Genomic DNA, 21738 nt, shown 5'->3' on the forward strand with positions numbered 1-21738 from the left:
TTATTTGTAAAGCAGTGTTGGATTACTGTTTTTACTCTGAGTAATATTTATAGGGAAAAAAAAAAAGAGAGCACAAGCAGAAAATTGTATTAATGTGTGAAGTATGGGTCTGTTATCCTTCCCATGGATATGAACTGAGTACTGAGCCCCTGTACTGAGGGGTTCCCGAAATCAGGACAGTACTCCAGAAGCAAACTGGGGAGTGCCAATCAGGGAATAAACATTTCCCATTACTAACCCAGCCCTCCACACTGCAAGGAGGCAGGCTTCTCTGCAGGCTCACCTTCAGCCTCACTTCGCTGAAGTTACCCGTCTGTGCTCCAGTTCAGCGCAGACAATCTGAACTGCTGAGGGGAACACAGTTTTTTCATTTTGAATTTTCCTTTGGACATGCCCTTGTAGATATAACGTGATACAGAAGGGTTGACAGGTGTCACACCTTGGGTGTCCTGGAGAACGGGGCAGAGTGCACCTGTAGGGAATGTGCAGCACTGCCAAGGGGGACTGGGGGCTGTTTCCCCAACAAGCTGGAGGAATTGACCAACACAAACTGAATAAAACTTTACTAAGGCAAATGCAAAGCCCATGTGTTGGTAGGACCTGGAATCCTGGGGAGCTGGAATTGAAGGTGAACCAGCAGGGCACCCTTGCAATGTTGAAGGCTTTATTAGTAAGAGAGAAATGTTTATCCCCTCTGATTGACACTCACAAGTTTGCATCTAGAGTACTGTCTTTTTTTTGGGAGCCCCTTAGTCCAGGAGATAGATTGACAAATGAAGTGTTCAAGCTTCTTCAGAACTTGAAAATGTAGAACTTTTCCCTTTGTTCTTTTCCCTTGTCTTTAGGGACATGAAATCTTTGCTTTGATTGGTTTGATTTCTCTTCCTCTTCACAACTCCATAAACTTGCCCATCATTTAGGTCTCATTCATGTTAATAGTAAGGCCAGAAATTATAGTCCTGAATACAATGTTTAAAAACAGCTCTTTAATATGTACCTAATGCTATCAACTGTCCAAAAATAGTTTGGGGGCCATCAGGACCAGGATGGTTGGAGTATGGAAGCCCCTGATGTAAAGATAGACTAGAAGAGCTGGGTTTGTTCAGCCTGGATGAGAAGGTGGCAAAGGAGGAATTAAGTTGCAGTCTTCCACTAACTAAAAGAGTGTTACAGGAAACATGGAGCCAAATTCTTCTCGGAATTACAGAAGGAAGAAAGTGCAGCAAAGGAAATTCCAAAGGGACATAAGGAAAAAATTCCTCCCAGTAGGGAATGGTTGTGTGCTGTAACAGTTTGTCCAGAGGACTGGAAACACTGTCCTTGGGGGTTTTCAGCATTCAGCTGGGGAAAGCCCTAAACCACTTGGTGCAGCTTTTGAGTTGGCTCTCCTTTGAATGGGAGCTCAGAGTAGCTGAGCTTCAAAAGTCATTCCAACTTATTTTTCCTGTGATTCTACAGATATATGAAGCTGAATCTACCCCCAAGGGTGAGGTGACAGAGTGATCTGGTGGGTTTCTGCAGGTTCTACTCCCTAGGCAGGTTACTGAAATAACCCTGTGTGTTTTGTTGTTCATGTGATCAGTGCAGATTACTTCTGATACGTGAGTGCTGGTAACACAGGTACCAGTTCACAGGCCCACTGGCACAAGCAGAGATTGTTTATCTCTTCTGTCCATGGGTCTCATGATCTGTTTCTTCTTGCAAGATAAGGAGAGAGGGGACAGACAGTTGCTAAATAACAAAGACACTTGGAATGGATAAACAGACAATGCTGAGGTAGAAGTACCACAGTGTGGGCCACAGTCTTCCTCTGAGTTTAGGTGTGGAATTGCCTAAATGGAACTTCTTTTCTTCTTTTCTGTAGATGTCACCTGGCAGTTGCTTCTGAGTTTTTTGTGTAAACTGTTACATTTTTAACCCATTCTGCTCTCACCTAGGCTGCTGCTGCAGTGCTTGGAGGATATGTAGTTTCCTGAAGAAGAAGTCGACTCTCTTGGCCCGGCAGGCAGCAGTTCCCAGTGACCCTGTGTGCTCCTTCTCATGGTAGGTAACCAGCACTGAGCAATGTTCTGTCTGTGCTTCATTGCAGGGAGGGAAAATAAAGAATCAAGAACTGTTAAGTGCATAATGGCTGAGAACTGCAATGGAGATGGAGCAGTAATGTACTGCAGTGTATAACTGCAGTGCGAGCCATCAAAAGGAATTAAAGACACAGTGCTCCCAAGTTTTGTTGTGCACAGGAAGTTTGAAATGGAATTCTGCAAAAATGGTATAAAATTCTCCAAATGCTCTGTATTGTTTGAGTTGCAACTGTTCAGACCTAAAAAAGATGTCAAGTTCTATCTTGCAAAAACGTAAAGGTTTTTTGTGCAAATAGGAAACGCCCTTTGCCTGGAAAATTATCATACTCCCAAAGAAAAAAATCGTGATTTTATGAATTGTTCAAGCTTCTTCAGAATGTGAAAATGTAGAACTTTTGTGTTCTTTTCCCTTGTCTTTAGGGACATAGAGATTTGAAATCTTTGTTTTGACTGGTTTGATTTCTGTTCCTCCTCACAACTCCATAAACTTGCCCATCATTTAGGTCTCATTCGTGTTAATAGTAAGGCCAGAAATTATAGTCCTGAATATAATGTTTAAAAACAGCTCTTTAATATGTACCTAATGCTATCAACTGTCCAGAAATAGTCTGTTTTAAAAAAGAAAGAAAAGTTTATTTGAAAGCTGAATAGCACTAATAGCAGTAGAGCTTGTGATAAATCCAGCTATTTGATGTTTGTGTAAATTCTGGTCCCCCATGTCTATGTGATCTTCTGGACCTCAACACCTTTCTCTCTGGTTTGCTACTACATGGCTGTACCCCACTATGGAGTGTTATCACTGCCTGATGTGCATTTATGTTGCTAAATGCTGCATTTATTGTTAGATTCTTCCTACCTTCTTTCCTCTTTCCCTTCCTGTTTCTGTTTTTAAGTGTTACAAAATTGAAAATACTTGTAGCACAAATGCAAAAGTACTCAAAAGAAAAAGAAGGAAAAATTTAAAGCATAATTCTTTAGTTCTTCGTGAAGAGAGGGAAGAAAACTATAAAAATCTTAGTGGAAGAAAGTGGGTTTTTTTTCTAAAAGCAATAGACTTTGTAATGGACTATGGTGGTGTAGTGGAGCATTGTGCTTTTGGCTGACAGTGAGACACAGCAGTTGTTTCATAGCTCTTTGTTGCTGATGTAAAAGGGAAGCACTGCTTTGTGGTCTGCAGGATTCATACCCAGGGCCTCTGAGTGTGCAGGGGTGGGAGCTGGAGAAGCCTGGGGAGTGTTCAGTGTGAGGAGATGAGAGAGGCAAGGGCAGTGCTGTCACTGTCCACAGACAAGCCAGTATAGCCAGTGGCAGTTCTTCAAATGTTAAACATTCTTGGTGTACAGATTGAACTATGCAACACTCCAAAATCAGCAGCATTTCTTACAGTTCTGGTTTTATGCTGTTCTTTTGAAAGTGATTCTATGACTGCGAAATTGTCTGATTTGGAGAGCAAAGCACTTCATCAGTAGTCAGGAAATGTGTTGCTGCTCGACTATAAAATGTTATCCATGTTCATTCTGCTCCAGCCCATTTCAGATAGACCCTCTGTCATCTGCTCTGGAGGTTTTTGTGCACAGCTATGAAATGTTAAGTCTGACTTCCTGCAGCTTTTTTGTGGACTGCAGTGAGAGGAAAAGCAGTGCAGAAGAGGCTGGGTTTCTGAAAGTCAAAAATATGTTAAGTCACTGAAATATGTTAAGTCTGACACTGGGCAACTTGCAGAGAGCACATAAATGGATTAGCAGGATTAAAACCTCTTGAAGGGTAACTTTGACATTTCCGTTTGTTTTCAGTTTGGGAGAGTAGCAGGTTTATCCTGCCAGTAACAGAATAGCAGGTGAGTTTCTGAAGGCTTGAAAGACTTCAAAATGCTAGTAGTTTGCAGCACCGTAGTGATTTCAGACATTCCTGGTGTATGCTTTTGTCCTTATGCAGGAAAACTAAGTGGGAGATGAATTTGCTTGTGAGGACACTTGTTGAGATGTTTTGGTAGCAAGCACAACATAACTAATGATGACTATCTTGGAATAAGCCTCTTTGGAAAAGCATTTATGCAGCACTGAACAGAATCCAAACAGCTCCTGTTCTTAGCCTTGTAAGTACTTGATGAGTACCCTTAGTGGGCTGTGGGCTGGTTTTTTTAGTTAAACACATGACTCTTGAAATTTTCTTATTGTATCACAAATGTCAAAGGACATCAAACCAACACACTTTTTTTACAGAAAGTATTCTTTTGAGATATTCCATTAAAAAAATAAAGTACTTTTACTTTCTGTGTTATAATCCATTGTCTGTGAAAGAAACTCATGTTTAGTTTAATACTCATATTAAATGCAAAGTGAAGGAAGGCCCAATTCGACATGTCTTGTACATTGAGTTCCTTACACAGGTATAAATAAGCCTCTCTTCCCGGGCTGTCAGTGTAAATAAAGTTCATCGGATTAGGTCCTGCTGCTTTCCATATTTAGAGTGGAAACATTTCAGCTGACATGGTGGACTACAGAGCAAAGCTTCAAATCTATCACTTTTGATTTGAACTAGCATCAGACATCTCTGATGTGATGTCATAGAGTAAGTAGCTCTATGAACTGAAACAACTACAGCAATCTCTAACCAAACTATTCACTTTATAAAAAAACACGTAGGGCCTTTGGGAAATGGATCTTTCCATGACTGCAGGTGTTAAATTTCCATGGTGTGGTGTCTCTAAGATGTACAGTTACTTATGCCTTACACAGTATGCTACTTTTATGTACTTTGAGATGGGTGCCTCCTGCTCTCCCCAGGGAGCAGGCTGTCCAGGACCTTCACAGTGACCTTACAGAGTGTGCCTGCACTCTACTTGCTCTTTTGTGGGGGTGTATGCTCTTGGTTTTTTCATAACCTAAGTTTGACTGATTTGATTTAATTGCAAAACATGGAGGATGATGGACAGATGTGTCATTTCATATCATGGATTGTTCCATTTCAGAACCAGTTTAAGGATCTTTCACTTCCATACTGTGCCAAATATTCATTTGTTGTCCATTATCCCATTGCAAGAGATTACTGCCCTTCCTCCCCCTGTGCTGATTTAAACCAAGTGGTTACACAGATCTGATCCAGGCCACACAAACCTTTGAATCAGCTCAACTGCTGAAGTTGAGCTTCAGTGTGAGACAGGAACCTTCATAACAATGTTTGTTTAAAAGGTTTCCTTATGTGACAGTACACTCCTAAAAACACAAGCTCTTTTGGAAAATCTATTAAACTTGTGCTTCTCAGTCACAGAGCTGTTGAAAGTGCCAGCATGGTGCGTGTTTCTGTTCCCTAGGCTAGTGGAAATGGCCCATGAAGTATTATACAAACACAGTGGAGGCAAGAACATTAGCTTAGTTTCCTTATTTTTCCACTGGGGTTTTTAGTCAGCAGGTTCTGTTGCACTGATTGCTCTCATCTGGCTCTTGAATGCGAACATCCCCTGGGTGCTGATGACTTGTAAAAATTCAGAACAATCCTTAAAATATACCAAGAACAGTTACAGGGAGCTCAGACATGTCTTAGAATCACAGATCCAAAAGGACGAGGTTAATTCTTTACTCACATTCTACATTTTGTTCTGAAGAACAGATTCACTTTCTGAATTTCTGCCTTCTGAAGAGTATGTCCCCATTTTTGTTCTTTGCCAAAATTTTACCAAAATACCCTTAGTCATCTTTTCTGAGTAATGCAGCCCAGCATCACTCCAGGGAATTGTGCTGTCATACCATGGTGCCTCTTTGTGAGGTGGCATCACAAGGATTGGTGAGGATGCCTCTGTATCATTCACTGCATTGACACTTGTGGGGGCTGAGGAAGAAGAACAGCTTTTGTGTTCCTTGACAGCATTCATGTTGGCTTCATTTAAACTACAGTCCAAATCAAAAATGTTTAGCATATGCTACTACTTTTATGTCTCTCAGCTTTGATCATAATTCTCAAACAAGATACTGGGTTAGGACATGTTCTCAGCTCAGCCTTGGTACAAGTGACTGCTTCAATAGCTACCACCATTTGAGAATATGGCCCACAACGTAGTGATGACTTTTATAGACGAAAAAGGCAAGTTAGGGTATAAATAGAAGTAATTTGTTCTGTTGCAAAGGTCACAATATTTTTAACTCAAAACAGGGTAGTTTTTGGCGCAGATATTTTATGTTCTGCAGCTAACTCAATGATAGAGCACAGGAGGCCATGCAGTAATTGCAGTGTTTTACTGCCATCTGATCAGATGCAATGAAGTGACTCTGGAGAGCAGGTGTACATGGAATTTATGAAGCTCTACTTTGTAAAGTAGCTTATCTGATCACAACACCTTAAAGATTGTTCTGTTCATGCTCTTCTGTTCCATTTGTCAGCTTCTACCTCAGCCTTGTTCACTTAAGCCAAGCCATGTCGTAAAACATCCTACATCAGCTGGTGTCAAAATTCTTGTCAAAAATGCCATTTTTACCTTCCTTGGTTTTGCCTAGGTGTAACGAATGTTTAGAAAAGAAGATATTTGTGACACTTTAGTCTCTGTACCCTCCCCTCTACAATCCATCAACCTGATCCCACAAACTGTTTGCACAAATGTAATAGAAGTGATTCTCCTGCAGAGCATGGAACTTTTATTCTCCCATTTCCCAGAACAACTTGAAGTATGTCAGAAAGTGTCAGCTACTTATCCTTGCCAGCCTGAGAAATTTCATTGTCTTGATTATGGCTGTGCTGACCAGAACAACAAATGTTGTTCATCTCTGTATATCAATCTCTTCCACATTGTTTTGTTTTAGATTTTCAACACAGTTTTTTGTGCCTCCTCTAATCAGCTGCAAGCAGGCACCTGTTGCAGCTTTATTGAGGGACAAAGGTGTGAACCTGAAATAAATAAATAAATTTTTAAAAAGTATGACTCTGTAACTAAAACCTGTAAATTAGTGATGTTTCTGACTTACCTCACAGTTACATATCATCCATCCCTATGTATGTTTCTGAAATGTATCTCTATTTTCTCTGTGCTCTCATCCATTTGCTTTTCTGAACCACTCTCTAACAAAAGCCTGGCTCATGCCTTCTGAAGCCAACTAGATATTTCCTAGTCAATAATTATTTCATTGTTGTTTTAAAGCACCTTGTCTATTCCTCCTTTCTCCTTTCTTTCTCTTCTTCCTTCTCTTTCTTCTCTTTCTCCTTTCTCTCCTAACTGCCTCCTTTTACATATTTAGGCAGAATGGTACAAAACAGATGCATTGAGATATTAATGGGAATTCATGGAGATAATACACACCACACCTTATCTGCCACTACCCTCATTCCCTAATTACTTAGAATCTAACTTGTGGTCTTATGGCTTTTTTCCTTTTCAGAGCTTGCCTCTCCTCCCTGGACCTGCTCTAGGCACACTTGCCATCAGCAATTATCCTTTAGGATCCCACCAGGCCTCTAACCCAGGGTCTGCTGAGGACCATCTGCTCTTTTCATGTGCCTTTCTACTGATACCAAAACAATTTCCATCTGACTGCCCTGTGCTTTGCACAAATAAAAACCTTTCGGGCTGCCGCTTCTAAAGTAGATTTACCTTCAATCACCATTTATTAAATCTCTGTCCATTAAAAACCATAGCTTGCAGAGTCTGTGTGCATTAAGCCTGATTATAGAGTCAGTAGAGAAGAGGGAGGGGGACAGCAGTTTGTATCAGTGTATTTCCTTGTTTTTCTGCTTGGCTGGCTGGCTGGTAACACTTGGGACAGGGTGCACATCGGAACAGGAATCTCATTGTTTGGCTTTGGTTTTGTTTTATGCACCTGTCTCTCTTTTTATTTTAACTGTAACTTAATGATTGTTGGCTTCAGGAAAAAAACTGCTCAGACTACATGACTAAAATCATAGTTTTCTTTGGTACTGGGGTACTAGTTCCCTCATGGAGAGTAAAGGCCAGGGGATTAAGAAAGGAAAAGGAGGAAAGTTGGCGGGTTCCTTACGGAGGATGAGTGGCTCTTTCAAACGCACTTCATTTAAAGGCTCTGCATCTGGATCACAAAGGGTAAGTCTGCCATTTCCCAAATAGTACAATCTGAGGGAAACAGCTGGAGGCACTGTTTGCCCCTTTATTTTTATAACAGCTGGTACTGTTATAAATGGGAACAATTCCCTTTCCCTCTGTGCTCTTTTAAGTCTCAGAGGTATCACTTGTGTTCTTTGCACTGGTTCTGGCAATGGATCTTATTCCTGTTGTGGGAGTTCTTTCACAGGTTCCTCTCCTAAAGATCTTTGGGTTAAATGTCACTGTACTAGCCTGTAATTATTCCTATCCATAGTCAAAATCATATTTTGATGACTATTGATACTTAGTGTTCATGCCAAATTTCGATGCAGTAAATGAGAAGACTGGTAGGATGTAGACAGGATTTCGATGTGATTCACTGAACTGTAACAATCAGATTCTATGAGAAATACAGTTTGTGGTTAGAGCATTTGCTGTGTAGGTTATGAATGAAAGAAAAAAGGGGGAGAAAGAAGACATGAGATGATTGATTTATAGTGTATGAGCTCACTGTTTATCATTAGCTTGCATGTAGTAGACGAATATTATGAGTTTGTTTCTTCAGTTTTCAGCTGTGAAGGGAATTCATATACGTATATTAAAAAAAATCCATGAATTGATAGAATCTTTTGCAACAAATATAGACTAACTTCAACTCAGGATTACTTAGATTCCAGCTCAATTGGCCTTTTTCAAACTGATTCCATTCAAATAATGAGAAATAGTTTTTGTCTACTCTTTGAACCCCTGCAACCTTCTTACCTCTAATTTCTGCTGATCCTTGTCACCGTGTTAGAGTCAGATTCTAATTAAAAGGGTGAAAGGAACTTTGAAGAAATATAAACTGAGAGAAAAATGTCACAAAGGAAGATGAGTATGCAGGTGACTTGCAGCCACTCTCGGAATAAAGTGATGTACAGTGAGGGTTGGTATGTGCTGTCTGTGGGGCCTGGGCCTTTCTCTGCTCAAGGGATTGTTGAGCTGCGTGGAATGCCCACACTACAGGCCCTGTTAACTAGTGTTACCAGTACTAGTTACCAGTACTGTACCGCTACAGTACTAGATGAAAAAGGAATGTTTCAGCTGTAATTTCCTTGGCACCAGGGCCAAGCCTAAACATTCAGAATCCAAATGGAAGGTGTTTGTGGTGGGTTCAGCTTTTTCTCCTCTGATGGGTATAAAGCCAAGTGGCACACTGAAATGTCAGCTAATACTCAGCAGCAGTGTTGCTTCATGTAACTTTTCCCATTACCTGCACAGCTGCTTCTTAGGTGCCTCATGGCTTTGCCCAAATAGTGCGAAAAACCAGGCTGTCCTCCAATAATCTGGAGTTCCATGAACAATTGTGTATTTCTTGCTTTGTCAGCCAGATGACTTCTAGTTCCACAGGTTGGTAGTGTTAACTTTATTTATTGAATAATACAAAGAAATAATGAAAAAGGAAATTAACGAAAAGGATTGCATCTTTAAAATGTTGTTTTGTAATTTAAACTCACTTGAAAGTGGCAAATCAGAATAGTAAATCCATAGTGCAGGCATAGTGCCCCAGGTGCAGTCAGCATTTTTTTTAACATCCCCAAGCCCTCTTTGATACTGCAAAGCATCCAGCATTTTAATTCTTGACTGGAGTTAGGTCAGAGTAAAATACACACATAAAAATTGCTTGATCTTGTCCCACTAATCCCATGGGAAAGACTAGTCAAGTGAAGGTAAAAGGAACATAGTACAGATTTTGTTTTTCTTAACAAGATTTGACTTCTTATTATGAGTAAATTTTGCCTTTTAAAAGCTTTAAATTCCTTTCATGGCTTGCTTATTTTAGTCTTCCTAATTCTTTTGGTATTTATTTGCTTTAATGTTCATTTAAAGGACAGAAACTTTACCTTTCATGAAAAAAATGTTATTTCTAGAGTTGATTAGAAAACTATGTTTTTAGGCTTATGTAGTCAGCTGGGAATGCTACTTGTGCTAGAAATGATGTTGGTTGACTCTTTGAGGTTAGTAGCACACTGTCATCACCTAGGCAAGTGGAAGTGCTCATCTCTGAGAGCAGGAAATCTGGGCATTGTTGTGTTCGAAAATGTTTTGTATTGAATGTAAACTTTTGTTAATGATACAGCTGAAAACGGGAATTGAAACTGGTCATGAATGGGTGTGCTTTGTAGGGGTGTAGTGCTTTGGGATCCATCTGGAAAACCTGCACAGGAAATGGTTAAAGCCATGGGATGTAGCTAAACATAGGGGTGTGAAATGTAAAATTTAACCTACTTCTCCAATCTTTTTTCCCTTTTGCCATTCTCAGGGATGGTTTCCTGAGGAATGGGTATTAGTGTGTGATCCTGGCCCATGATTTTAACTTCCAGTTCTTACTGCAGTAGTGCTGAGTCCCAAGAGTGCTTGGAATGTCTCTCTGCCCAGCTCCCTGCTCAGCTCTCCTGTGTAGCCCCCTGGGTTTGGCAGCAGTGCTGTGGAGGAAGATGACATTTTATTTCTTGAGTGGTTTTACAAACCCACCCACTGCTCCTTGCTGTGCAGTTAAAGGTGTTATTCTCTGCCTCAGCAGAGAGTGCTCTATCTAACATGTGGAATCCATGCTGTTTGAGAGGAGGAGTGTGCCTGTGTGTGCTTACATCTGTGTTTGGGGGTTGTTTCCTGTAGACATCTCACTTTATTAAAAAAGGAAGCAACTTATCTGGATGTACATCACTGGTCTGTCATTCCCACTAATGGGAATTACTTCAATTTACTTTTCTAGTACTAAACAATGCTTTCATCTCTGCTTACTGTCTCCATTGGCTTGATCTACATGTCTTCAGGATGTACCTACCATGACTGATTCTCTGTTCCTCTGAAGAGAAAACCATTTTATTGAAACAGCTTTACTCTGCATTTATTTCTTCTTGCCTATAATTCTTTCATGCTTGTAAATTCTCTGTGATAATCTGCATAAGGGTATATTCAGTACAAGCCTTCCAGATGCTCAGATTTAGGCTTTTATAGAGCCGCCAAGATATTTTATCAGTCTTCTTCCTGGTTATCAAACGTGGTGTAACAAAGAACAATAATATTAAAAAAAATTAAATTTTTTAGAATATTACAAAATATTTTAAAGAATATTTTATGTAAATACATTAGAAAACTTTGAAATCCCAACAGCACTATTATAGAAAGTATAATGGATTTTTTAAAAAAAAATTTAAGCTAATACAGTATTACCCAGTATAAGCTAATACAGTATTACCCATTATTGGAAATGCTTTGATGGATTAAAAAGGAAGAAAGATTATTAGACCTTCAGACTACTGCAAATAACTTGTCCTATGTTTTGTAAATGACCAGACAAACCAGTGATGAACACATTCTCTTGGATCAGAGAGAATTTAGCTTCTAGACAGAAAACCAATTTTTTTCCCTGCAAGTCACTGTTTTGATCTGACTTACCATTCATTATGAAGTTTGAAAATTAGTATGAAATCCCTTGAATTTAGTTACAGTTGGTAAACTGTATGTTTTATGTGCTTTCTTATTGTAATATTAAACTTCTAACAGGAAAAAAAAGACTAACAGGATGAATTTACTTTCTGCTCCTCAACTGTTTGTCAAGAAGCTGTGATTTCCCTCAAATTACATACCTTTTGATGGTTTATAAAAGATTAGGCCATAGGAATGTTTGGAATTTTCCTGGAATTGGTTAATACTGCAGTTATGGTTAGATAGATCACTTGGTAACAGTGAAATAATTTTTATACACATTCCTCTTGAGAGTTTCACATTTTTTTTCCCTCAAATTTCTGCTATGATTAAAAAATTCTCTTTGTGCAAATATTTTGGCCAATGTCTCAGTGGCTCAAGAGATACAACTGTATGTTTTCCATTTTTAGGAGTCATATGAGTGATGGAAGTAAAAAAATAACTGCGACATAATAAAATTAATTTCTGAGTACATCAGAGCAGGTTCTCCCTTAATGCCCCCCAGAAAATCAGGGCAATAATTAAACTGTCATCACAGGTAGATTTGGCCAGCCAATCTGAATAGCAATTGGAAATAGAGCTCACAATTTGTCAAGTGAATTACGAAGCTTTTGTTTTGCTGTGACACGCCATGCAAAGGAAGAATATCAGGATAGAAGAGGATTTGTCCAGTTTTAATTGTAGAACCAAAAGATTCTCCTTGACACGTCCATGACCTTTTTCTTGACACCCTGTAAGTTTCTTCTCAAGCCAGACATGGTCAGGTATGGCTTTTAGGAATCTCTTTGTCGTCAGGAATTGTTCCTCAGGAGCAGGGTGTGTTCTGCAGGAGTGAGTTCCCCGCACAGCTGCAGACACGGGGCACTGCAGCAAAGCCCCTCTTTACGAGTTAGTGCCTTGCAGACTTGCAGCAGGAGCAGAGGGTGGGTGTGCGCAGCGAGTAATCATCTGTGGATGAAGGAAAGGTTCCCACACAGGCATGGGAGCTCACTGTGCCAGGTGGGACAGGGCCTAGGGTCAATGGCAGGACTCCTGTGCTGTACAGTGTCACCCCTCACGGACCCTGCCCACAGCACTGCCACTGTGACATCGTGGGGGCTTCCAGCAGGGTGAGAGTCATGGCTTTGCGGGAGCTTTCTGACATTCTTAGTTTAAGCCCAAATGTTTGGCAAATTTTTAAAACTAATGATAGCTGCTACTTATGAGGAACATGTATGTATCTCACAGAACATGGCAGTGTTGGGCCAACACTGCCTAAACCCCACAATTTACAGCCAGTGCAGACTGTCCACCAGCAGGACAAATACATGATGTGACTTTTGTACAGAACTCATGTCATGTGCTGAATGTCAGAATCACCTTGTGAATTATGGAATAATGGTTTTTACTTTTCAGTGACTTGGTGATATTCTGCCCAGCAGTTTATATTCACTTCTGGTAAGTGTGGGATTTGCTCGCATCTGTGTCTTTTGCAACTGGGCTTCACTGCCTGTTCCCCAACACAAATTCCACCTCACTGAAAAAACCTGCCATGGGTGCTTGGTTCATGCTGCACCGCTTGCCAGTACTTGCTCACCAGCATCTCTCCAGTGATGGACAGACTGCAAATGAGCCTTGTGCAGTTCTGAGCAGAGAAAAGTCCGGGCAGAAAGCCTCGAGCAGTTTTCACTTTGAGTGAAAGTTGAAGTTTTGTTGAAGGAATCTGTCAAGGGTGGATACCTATTAAAAACTGAAACGAATACTCATGAATACTGAAAATATATCTCTCTCTCTCTGGCTTTCAACCACAGAGAGCAACAAGTGCATATTAGGGTGCTTCTGAGGGGGGTCATTGGACAGTGGGAGAAGACATACAGAATGGGACTGTAAGTGGCTCCAGATGGCTGCCCCTTTTTTTGTGCCTAGAACACACAAGTATGGATAAACAAAGGAAAAAGCAATTTTGCTGGGAAGTGGCATTAGTTCGTGTCTCATGTAGCGACAGGAGGTCAGGTGATCTTGCAATAATGAGTGGGGTACTTACTGCTCTCCAGTCCTATGTTTAAAGAATCAAGCACTGCCTTAGTGAACAGAACCTTACTGGTCTTTTTCATTTCAGACTCTACATTTGTAGAATCTGCCACAGGTGATTCAGATTCTTTTTATGTAGTCCTTAAAACTGAGGTGAAAAACATAGGTAGCAGGGTAAAGGAAGAGTCAGAAAGCATTGAAAAAGAGACATTTCATGGGCAATGTGGGGGATTGCATCACCAATTTAACTTCACTAGTTTGTTGCTACTTGGTGAAATTGGGCAAATCATTTTTCCTCTGTTTCTCTTCCGTGTCTTGTCCACTTTACAGAAATAGTTTTGTGTTGTATGTGGATCCTAATCTCTAGTGCAGCTTCTGTGATCTACACTAATGGAAAAGTTAGAAAAGCTGGAGCTGGTTAAAACTAGTCTAGTGTTCCTCTGATATCTCCCCACGTCAAGCCTCCATTTAAATAAAAAGTAAGCAATGAGATAAACTGCTTAAAGGCTTACATTTGGACCCCAGTTTTACCTCCTAGTATGTATGTTATTTTTTGTGTTGCCAGTACTTCTGTCTGCCCTGTGCTTTTACCAGCTGTTAGCAGACAAATTATTGCTATTAAGCAGCTGAAGTGTCAGGTAGCCACCTGTCCAGTTTGGAGATGGGAGAAGTCCTGTCGACAGGCATTAGCAGGGTGCAATGAGAAAGGCAATTTGTCCTGGGAAGTGGCACAAAGATGAGAGGAAACAGCAGAATGTGAATGGACTTATTTCTGAGGAGTGGAAAAGGCATCAAAACCAATGTTACATAAATAATAACTGGTTTGTCAGCAGGTGAAAAGAGAGGTAAAGAGGATTAAAGACAGGTAGTAGAAATTGTGAAAGGCAGTTGTATGTGCCAGAATGCCCAGGCTAGAGGCAGGTTCAGACAGTGCTGTGGAGGCAGAAGCTGACCAGCAGATCAGGTTGCCCAGACAGAATATATGAGAAAAGGGAGCCCCTGAAGGACTTCAGCAAATCTGGGGAGAATGAAAGGGCAGTTGTTTCTGAGCAGAGGCTGTGCAGATTGAAGGAAGAGTGGGAGAGCGCTGAATCACACCGCCCGAGACTAAGGAGCTGCTTCTCAGCATTGAGGCTGTCCAATAAAACTGGCACACATACAGTCTGTAAGATCAATCTAACATCCAAAGGAGTTAAAAACAAAGACACAGTGATGAATAATTGCAATGTAGTTAGACAAGTCTTGCATTTAATGAAACAAGGAGACTGCAGGTATGGAGAATGTAGATTTTTTTTCTGTAACTGTGACAGCTGATTTCCCTGCTGCAGCTGGTGGTGTCTTATCCAAAACTCAAGAAACTGATTAGAAGCTTGTTCTTAATGGTAATCTCATAATCTTTAATGGATATTATTGGCCTTTTCTGCCAGTAATTTTACTTTTTTGGGGCAACATGAGACTTTTTGTGATTTTTAATAGCATTCCACCAACATGTGATCCAATAGGAGATTCTCTGGAGTGTGCAGGTGCAGTGATTTATGAAATGTATTCAACAATTAAAGCGACTGTTCCTCCAAAACCTGGCTCACCTAACAGGTTTTTTATACTTCATTAGAAAATAATATGCTCACAGTGTTGATTCTGATTTGTTAAAATTCTGTTACAATCCTAAATCTGCCTCATTAAGTTTCCGTCAACTAGATCATATTAGAAGTTTTAAACTGGATGCATTCCCAGGTACTGAAGATATTGCATGGCCTTGAACATTCCAAAAGAGAACACTCAGTATCATCAAGACAATATACTTGTTCTTTTGATGTAAATAGGAAGCTACAAAAGCAATTTTTTACATTCACAATAAAAATTAACTAATCGACTGATTATAGTGACAGTGTCTCTGTAAACGTTAGATTTTAAGGATGAAGTTGAATATAATTTCACTATGCCTTTGTTATCACCTGCTTTCTTCAACCTCTTTGTGAAGGTATGCTGTAAAACAGTATCAGTTTGTATGATGTCCTCTTGGAAATGACATGAAAAGGCAGCCTTGTTCTATAAAGATTAATCTCTAATAATAGCACAGTAAAAGATGTAACAGCTGGTATGGATTAATATTCCTTAATATCTACTTTCATGTGATTAATAGCTGAATGGCTTAAGCCCCTACCCGTGGAAAGCAAGCAGTGGTTACTAAGCTCTACTGAATGTACTGTTTGTAATTTTTTAGCAGAGTAGGCATTGAAATGTTTTTCATTTTTTTGTTTCCAGTGTTCTTAGTTGACTTTAACTTCCCTCCTTCTCAATTTTTCTGTCACAGGTCATGTATTATAGATCTTCTTTCACAAAAAAAGAGAGCAATAAGTTGTTCAAGGGTTCATCCTCTGTTGTTTCTGATACACAGAACCCAAGGCAATCAGTAGTACTAATACAATCATTAGTACAATCAGTCTAACACAACACAATACAATCATTAACTTTTGTGTCGGTTTATTTATTAATGTATTTTACAGAGATTGATAGGTGAAGAGGAATACACTAGGTTTTAGGCTTGATGTTCACATTAAGTAGTAAATATCTTTGTCCAGTTTTATATTTTTAGTAGTGATTTTTATATTATATTTTTGCAAAAGTAAAATCTCTGACAGTTTTTAACTGAAAAGTAAATGGTAAATTCCAAGGCTTTTTAGAAGATTTGATCAGCATCTGATTAGCTGGATCAGTGCTCATTGCCTAGGGTGTGCTGTTTTGAAATTACGTCTTAATCACTTAGTAATTTACCTAGGTTTTATTAAAGTTTGAGTCCTCTAAATATTTTCAGTTATAGACATGAATTTGCTTATAAAATTGAAGATTGCAAATCCAGGTGGGAATCAAGTGTACTGCTCGTGAGCTGACCAGGTTTTTCCATTTAATGTCCTGTTAAGTTCAGAGGTTGGGCACGAGGGTGTAAGAGGTGGTGCTGGGTCACACCAGAGGGCTGTGTTACTCAGAGCTGTAGCAGCACAGTTGAGGCAGTGCTGCAGGAACAGGGCAAAGATGTAGCTACTGTCCCTCAGAGTTTCCTCCTATACAGTGATGCTTCAGGTGTGGAACAGGAAATACTGAAGGGGTTTTATGTGGAACTGTGTTGTTGCCTTTTAGTCGTCACAGATCCTTCACCAAGGAGTTCTACAGCTCAGCTGTGAATTGTATGAAAGCTTGAGCTTGTAGCTTTGACAAACAGTTTTTGTGTTTGGGTAAGATTTCTTTAACCTGATCCTTAGTATCCCAAATTGAGAATCTTTTAATTTTGCTGTTGAATTTTGCGTGTGCTTTTGTATTTAGTTCTAATTTCACTTTACAATTGTGTTGAGCCGTCCTTGCAACATGCTGATTCTTCTCGTTCCTAGAAGTGGATCAGACATGTTTTTGTTTGTATTTGTCAGGCCTAGGTTTGAACAGAGCGCTTAAAAGGTGAAAAGTTGATGTGTTTTCCTAAGTCACTGGCTCTGAGCACTGAAACCACCATGACATGACAGGACATACCTTCACCAAACACTAAGTCTGGCTGTTCAGCAGTGTCTTTTGTCTTAGAGAATCCCAAACTATCGCATCAGCCTTCTGTCTTTGGAAGAGTTGATTTACCAGAGAAATGCTTCCACCTTCTCAGAAGGATCTTGGCATCGTCACACTAATTTCTGTTTTAGTGATAGCTCTGCTGTTAACTAGTTGCTACATTCAGATCTTCATCTGGTAAACCAAAGGGCTGGGAGAAGGAGGATCCTTGCAGGACCCAGGGGCAGCAGGGCTCTGTAGAACACTAATCTCATCTAGAAGTGTGTTTGGTTTTGGTTCCCCACACACACACACAGACCCACCCATGGCCAGAGTGCCTCTTCTCTGCTCCTCTGCACCGCTCTGACCTCTTGGTTTCTGCTTCCCCACTGACGGCTGGGAGCAGCTGAGGCAGGCTCTGAGTGGAGATCCAGCCTTCCATGGCCCTGGATCCTGATGCCTTGGGGCCTTTGGAAATATGGGCTCATGCCGGGAGCCAGCCCGAGGAGCAGAGCTGGGCAGTGGCTGCCTTCCAGGAGCTCTGCTCCACTGGTTCTGCTCGTGCTGTGTTTGTGTATCACACTCAGGAAATAACAGGAAGGGAAATAAATGCCTTGTTGGAAATGTACTTGTCATTAGTGTCCCACTCTGGTCTGTGGCCTAGTTAATTTTAATCATTACTTCCCTTCCCCATAATAAATCCTATGGTATTAACATTTTGCTATGGGAATAAATAAAACCACTAATGCAATCTCTGATCTTTCTGACATTCACCTGTGTCACTCAGTGGGATTTCTAAGTGTTTTTTGATTTAAATTACAATGTCCTGAAGTTAATTTTTCAAGCACTGAGGGAGCTGAGCATAGTAGGAGGCATGCACAAGGGCACAATTAAACTGCTTCAATTTAAGCTGTTAGTGCCATTTTCTATCCTCTCTGGCTGCTGAGGAGGTCTGCCTTAGACCTTTAGGATACCAGCCCCGGGGGGATGTCTGTGAGACACCATGCACCTGAACTGGTGCCTGACTCAGCATTTAGAAAACTGAGAAGTTTCATACTTTCTTTGGTAGAAAATAATGTGAGCTGGTCCCCACTAACTCCTGTTAATCTTATGGGTCTAGTTCATTAGCAAACTCTGCTTGAATCAAGAACAAGAGCAAGTCAGTATGACTGGCTGTCACCTTGATTTTTTTTCTCTGAAAGGAGAACAGAAACTACGGAATTTCCATGGGATGGAGACTGGGACCGTGTATTTAACTTGGTCAGAACATTTTGATTTTCAAATAATTGTCATGTTGATAAGGTAAAATATAGCACTGATATTAAATTTTCATTAGTTAATGCATGTCAGTATGAAACTTCTCATTACTGCTGTTCAAAGTGTTGAAACAGGTAAGCGCTTTTGTTTTCTGTGCACAGGCACACAAAATATCAAATGCATTTTACTATTTTGCTAGAATACTAGTTAATTTAGATCAAATTTGAGTAATTTACAGTGAAAATATACTAGTAAAACTTTTCTGTGTCAACCTCTGTTGTCATTGCAGAAATGCTAGATAACACTTGTCTTGAAAGAATGGGGAAACTGGGCTGCAAACCTGTTTTGTTCCTGTGCACAAAAAAAAACAAAGCTGTGTTCAAGTTGCTTTCTGGAGCAATAAGTAGAGAAACAGAGAAACTGTTTGCAGTTGAAGCTTTCAGTGATCAGAATTCCCTAATCCCAGTGCCATTGACAGGCCCTGAGTTCACATATTCTAATCACTCTGAAGGAGAGGTGATTTCCAGGCTTTCTGGCAAAGTTACACAACATTCAAAGCTGATTTCTTAAAACTATTGTGTGGGTTTAACCTTAAGCAGTGTTTAAAATTACACATTATATTTTGGTGTTGGCTGTATGCAGCAGACATGACTTCTTTTCACCAACTGCAGTGCTTTTACATTGCTGTTTTAATTTTGCTACACTGAGATCTGTAGCAGGATTGTTATAGTTTAAATTAAACTATAGTTGTTTATACAGTTATTAACAGGAATTATCATTAGAGCATTAATCAAATAACTGCTATGTGAATGCCCATTATTTCCTTAAGCCTCCATTTGATAAATGGCCTGATGAGCCTGGGAAAACTGTAGTCATACTTTTGTGGAGCTTTTGTAATTACCAGCAAAAACCAGTGACCTTTCCCCTATGCTGATGAAATCCATTACTCAGTTATACAGGACAGAACTTAGCAGCTCTCCTTCTGCTATGTTCAATTAGAAGCTGACCCAGATTAATGTCCAATATATCCCCTAGATGGATGCTGAGATTGGGAAAAAATGTAGCAGCCATTTGCATTTTCTGGATTGGGCTTTGTGGTTTTTTGGGTGTGGATCTGGAGGGTCTGCAGTAGTGAGTCCTTTTCCACATGGAGTGTGTGCTGCAGAGCACAGGGGAATGGACAGGACCCAGCTTGGGCTGCTCAGGAATTGCGTGTTACCCACAGAATGCTGCAGCCGTGGGTGTGGAGCAGCCTGCTTCCAGGGGAGCAGGGCAGTGTTTGTGCTCTCAGGACACCCCTTAACCAGCCAGTGGTGGGGCTGGGGAGCCTCCCTGTCTCCCAAAGCAGCAACGATGTGGGTGAGCAGAGGCTTCCCAGGCACCTCTTGGACATTGCTCAGACACACCCACACTGGTTCTGAGTGCTTTCAATCCCAGTTTGGGGGGTAAGGCAGGTACATATAACTGAGCATAGGGCATGTCCAGCTGCTTTCAGTGGGTTTATGTGTCTCCCCAATATTTAGGTACCCTGCCTGATGAAGTATTTGAGCCCCTGGTTTGTTCCTGTAAATGCTATTGGAAAAAGTGTTCATTGCAAGGAGAACTCTCCACCCAACCACATTGATCAGTGTATGTAAAGATAGCATTTAGTGCTAGTACAACCTCTGATGGTGTTTCCAGGCTCACACAAGGTGAGTAACGGTAGATCAGAATAAGAAAATGTCACCTTCCCAAGAAGGTCTTGGCCTTCATCAAATTAATGATTTAGTCTTTAAACACTCAGATGCACTTGGATTAATCAACCACTAGATAGAGCTATGCTCTATAGAAAGGACCTCTCTATGAAGTATTACATTGAAATTCAGTTTTCCCTGGTAGGGAACCAAAATAAGTTGTTGTTGTACAGGACAGATATGACAGGAAGTGTCCTTTCTCCAAGATGCAATAAAACCCCCCTCCACCCTTAATTATACAGTAAGATTATGAATCTTTTCTGAGTGTACCTTATAATGAGACTTCAGTGAATAGTCCAATCTAATCCTATACATCAATTATTAAATAAGGCATATCTTTAAATTACCACAGCAATTAATTTTTAATCAAGCAGTCATCATAGAACTGTTTTATCATGACTGTGGACAGGAAACTTGAAAGCAAAGTTTGTATTACCTTTTTCTTTTTTCATTTCTTATGCTCCCCTTTTCCCTCCCTTCCCTCTCCAGTGCTGAGAAATGCTCACATATTGATCAAAGGGTCATAAACATCAGAAAAAGGAATTACTTACAATACTATCTAATATAACTCAGCACAAGATTACTCTATTGAATACTTTCTGTATTTTTTCCAATTTATGTAATTTATAGTGCTAAACTTACCGCTGAGACGTGTTTATTATAAAAGATCATTAGCAAAACAACTAATGATAGGTTTAGTCTTTTTACTGTATGTAATATTTTGTTGCCAAATTTGTATTGAACTGGTACTAAACTGCAGTAAATGCATTAAGCTTTGGAATACAGTGTAATTCATGCTGAAAGATGTGCAGAAGTTGTATGGAAGTTGAAAATGTGTGGATTTGACAGCTTCTGTTGGCAGTGAGTACTGCTGTAAGAACAGGATAAAAACAACTTCCCTGCAGTAAAAAAGTTGTCAGTGACATCCTGTGGCTTTGAGCAGGTACAGGCACAGCCCAGACATTGACTGTACAGATTATTCCATGTCTGTTCTGGCAGGGGGCCTCAGCCATGAACAGAAATACATCTTGATATAACAATGAAACAATTATCTAGAAAATTCTGACTTTTAGTTTTTCTATTTTCACTTTTTCATTTTCTGTGGCTGAATTAAGCAGAGAGTTCTTAATACATGCTTTTTCAAACTCAAGCAAAAATTTTAATAGCCAGTATTATGAGTATGTATTTGATTCCATTTTGTTCTCAATTCTTGCCACTAAAATGGCACTCAGCCTGCTGATTGAGTGGATTTGTGATTCTTTCCAAGGATCAGCCATGGATTAGTGAAGTACAGCTGGTGTGTTTCTCACGCCAAGTGGTTTTGGCACATTTTTTTTCATTTTTAATGTCCTTCTCGAAATAAATCCTGCCTCCTTTTCTTTGCCTTTTCTAGGATTTCTTCTTTTTCAGTAGTAAACTTCATCTTTCATCAAACTGTGTGTTAATGAGACTGAGCAAACAGGGATGACTCTTTACCAGAAAGTGAATTTAAAGAAATGTTCTTACTTTAGTTTGACAAGTAAAATTCTTGTTTAAGGAGTCTAACTCAGTAGTGAGTGAAGCAAGGTTTTTAAGCTGCCAGTCTACAATGCCAATGATCTCAGCAAAAGGG

At 40.0% G+C, this 21738-nt stretch overlaps 1 protein-coding gene across 1 annotated transcript in view; it reads left to right on the forward strand.

The window, feature by feature from the left end:
- TRPM1 (transient receptor potential cation channel subfamily M member 1) overlaps positions 1 to 21738 on the forward strand; it is a 94461-nt gene that overhangs the window by 12548 nt on the left and 60175 nt on the right. The window contains exon 5 of the mRNA XM_027657835.1: positions 1938 to 2043. Within this exon, the coding sequence (XP_027513636.1) occupies positions 2041 to 2043 (3 nt within the window). The 5' untranslated portion in view covers positions 1938 to 2040. The remainder of the gene's footprint in view (positions 1 to 1937; positions 2044 to 21738) is intronic.

Source organism: Corapipo altera, unplaced genomic scaffold, assembly GCF_003945725.1.
Source record: "Corapipo altera isolate COAL_440 unplaced genomic scaffold, ASM394572v1 308, whole genome shotgun sequence".
NCBI lineage: Eukaryota > Metazoa > Chordata > Aves > Passeriformes > Pipridae > Corapipo > Corapipo altera.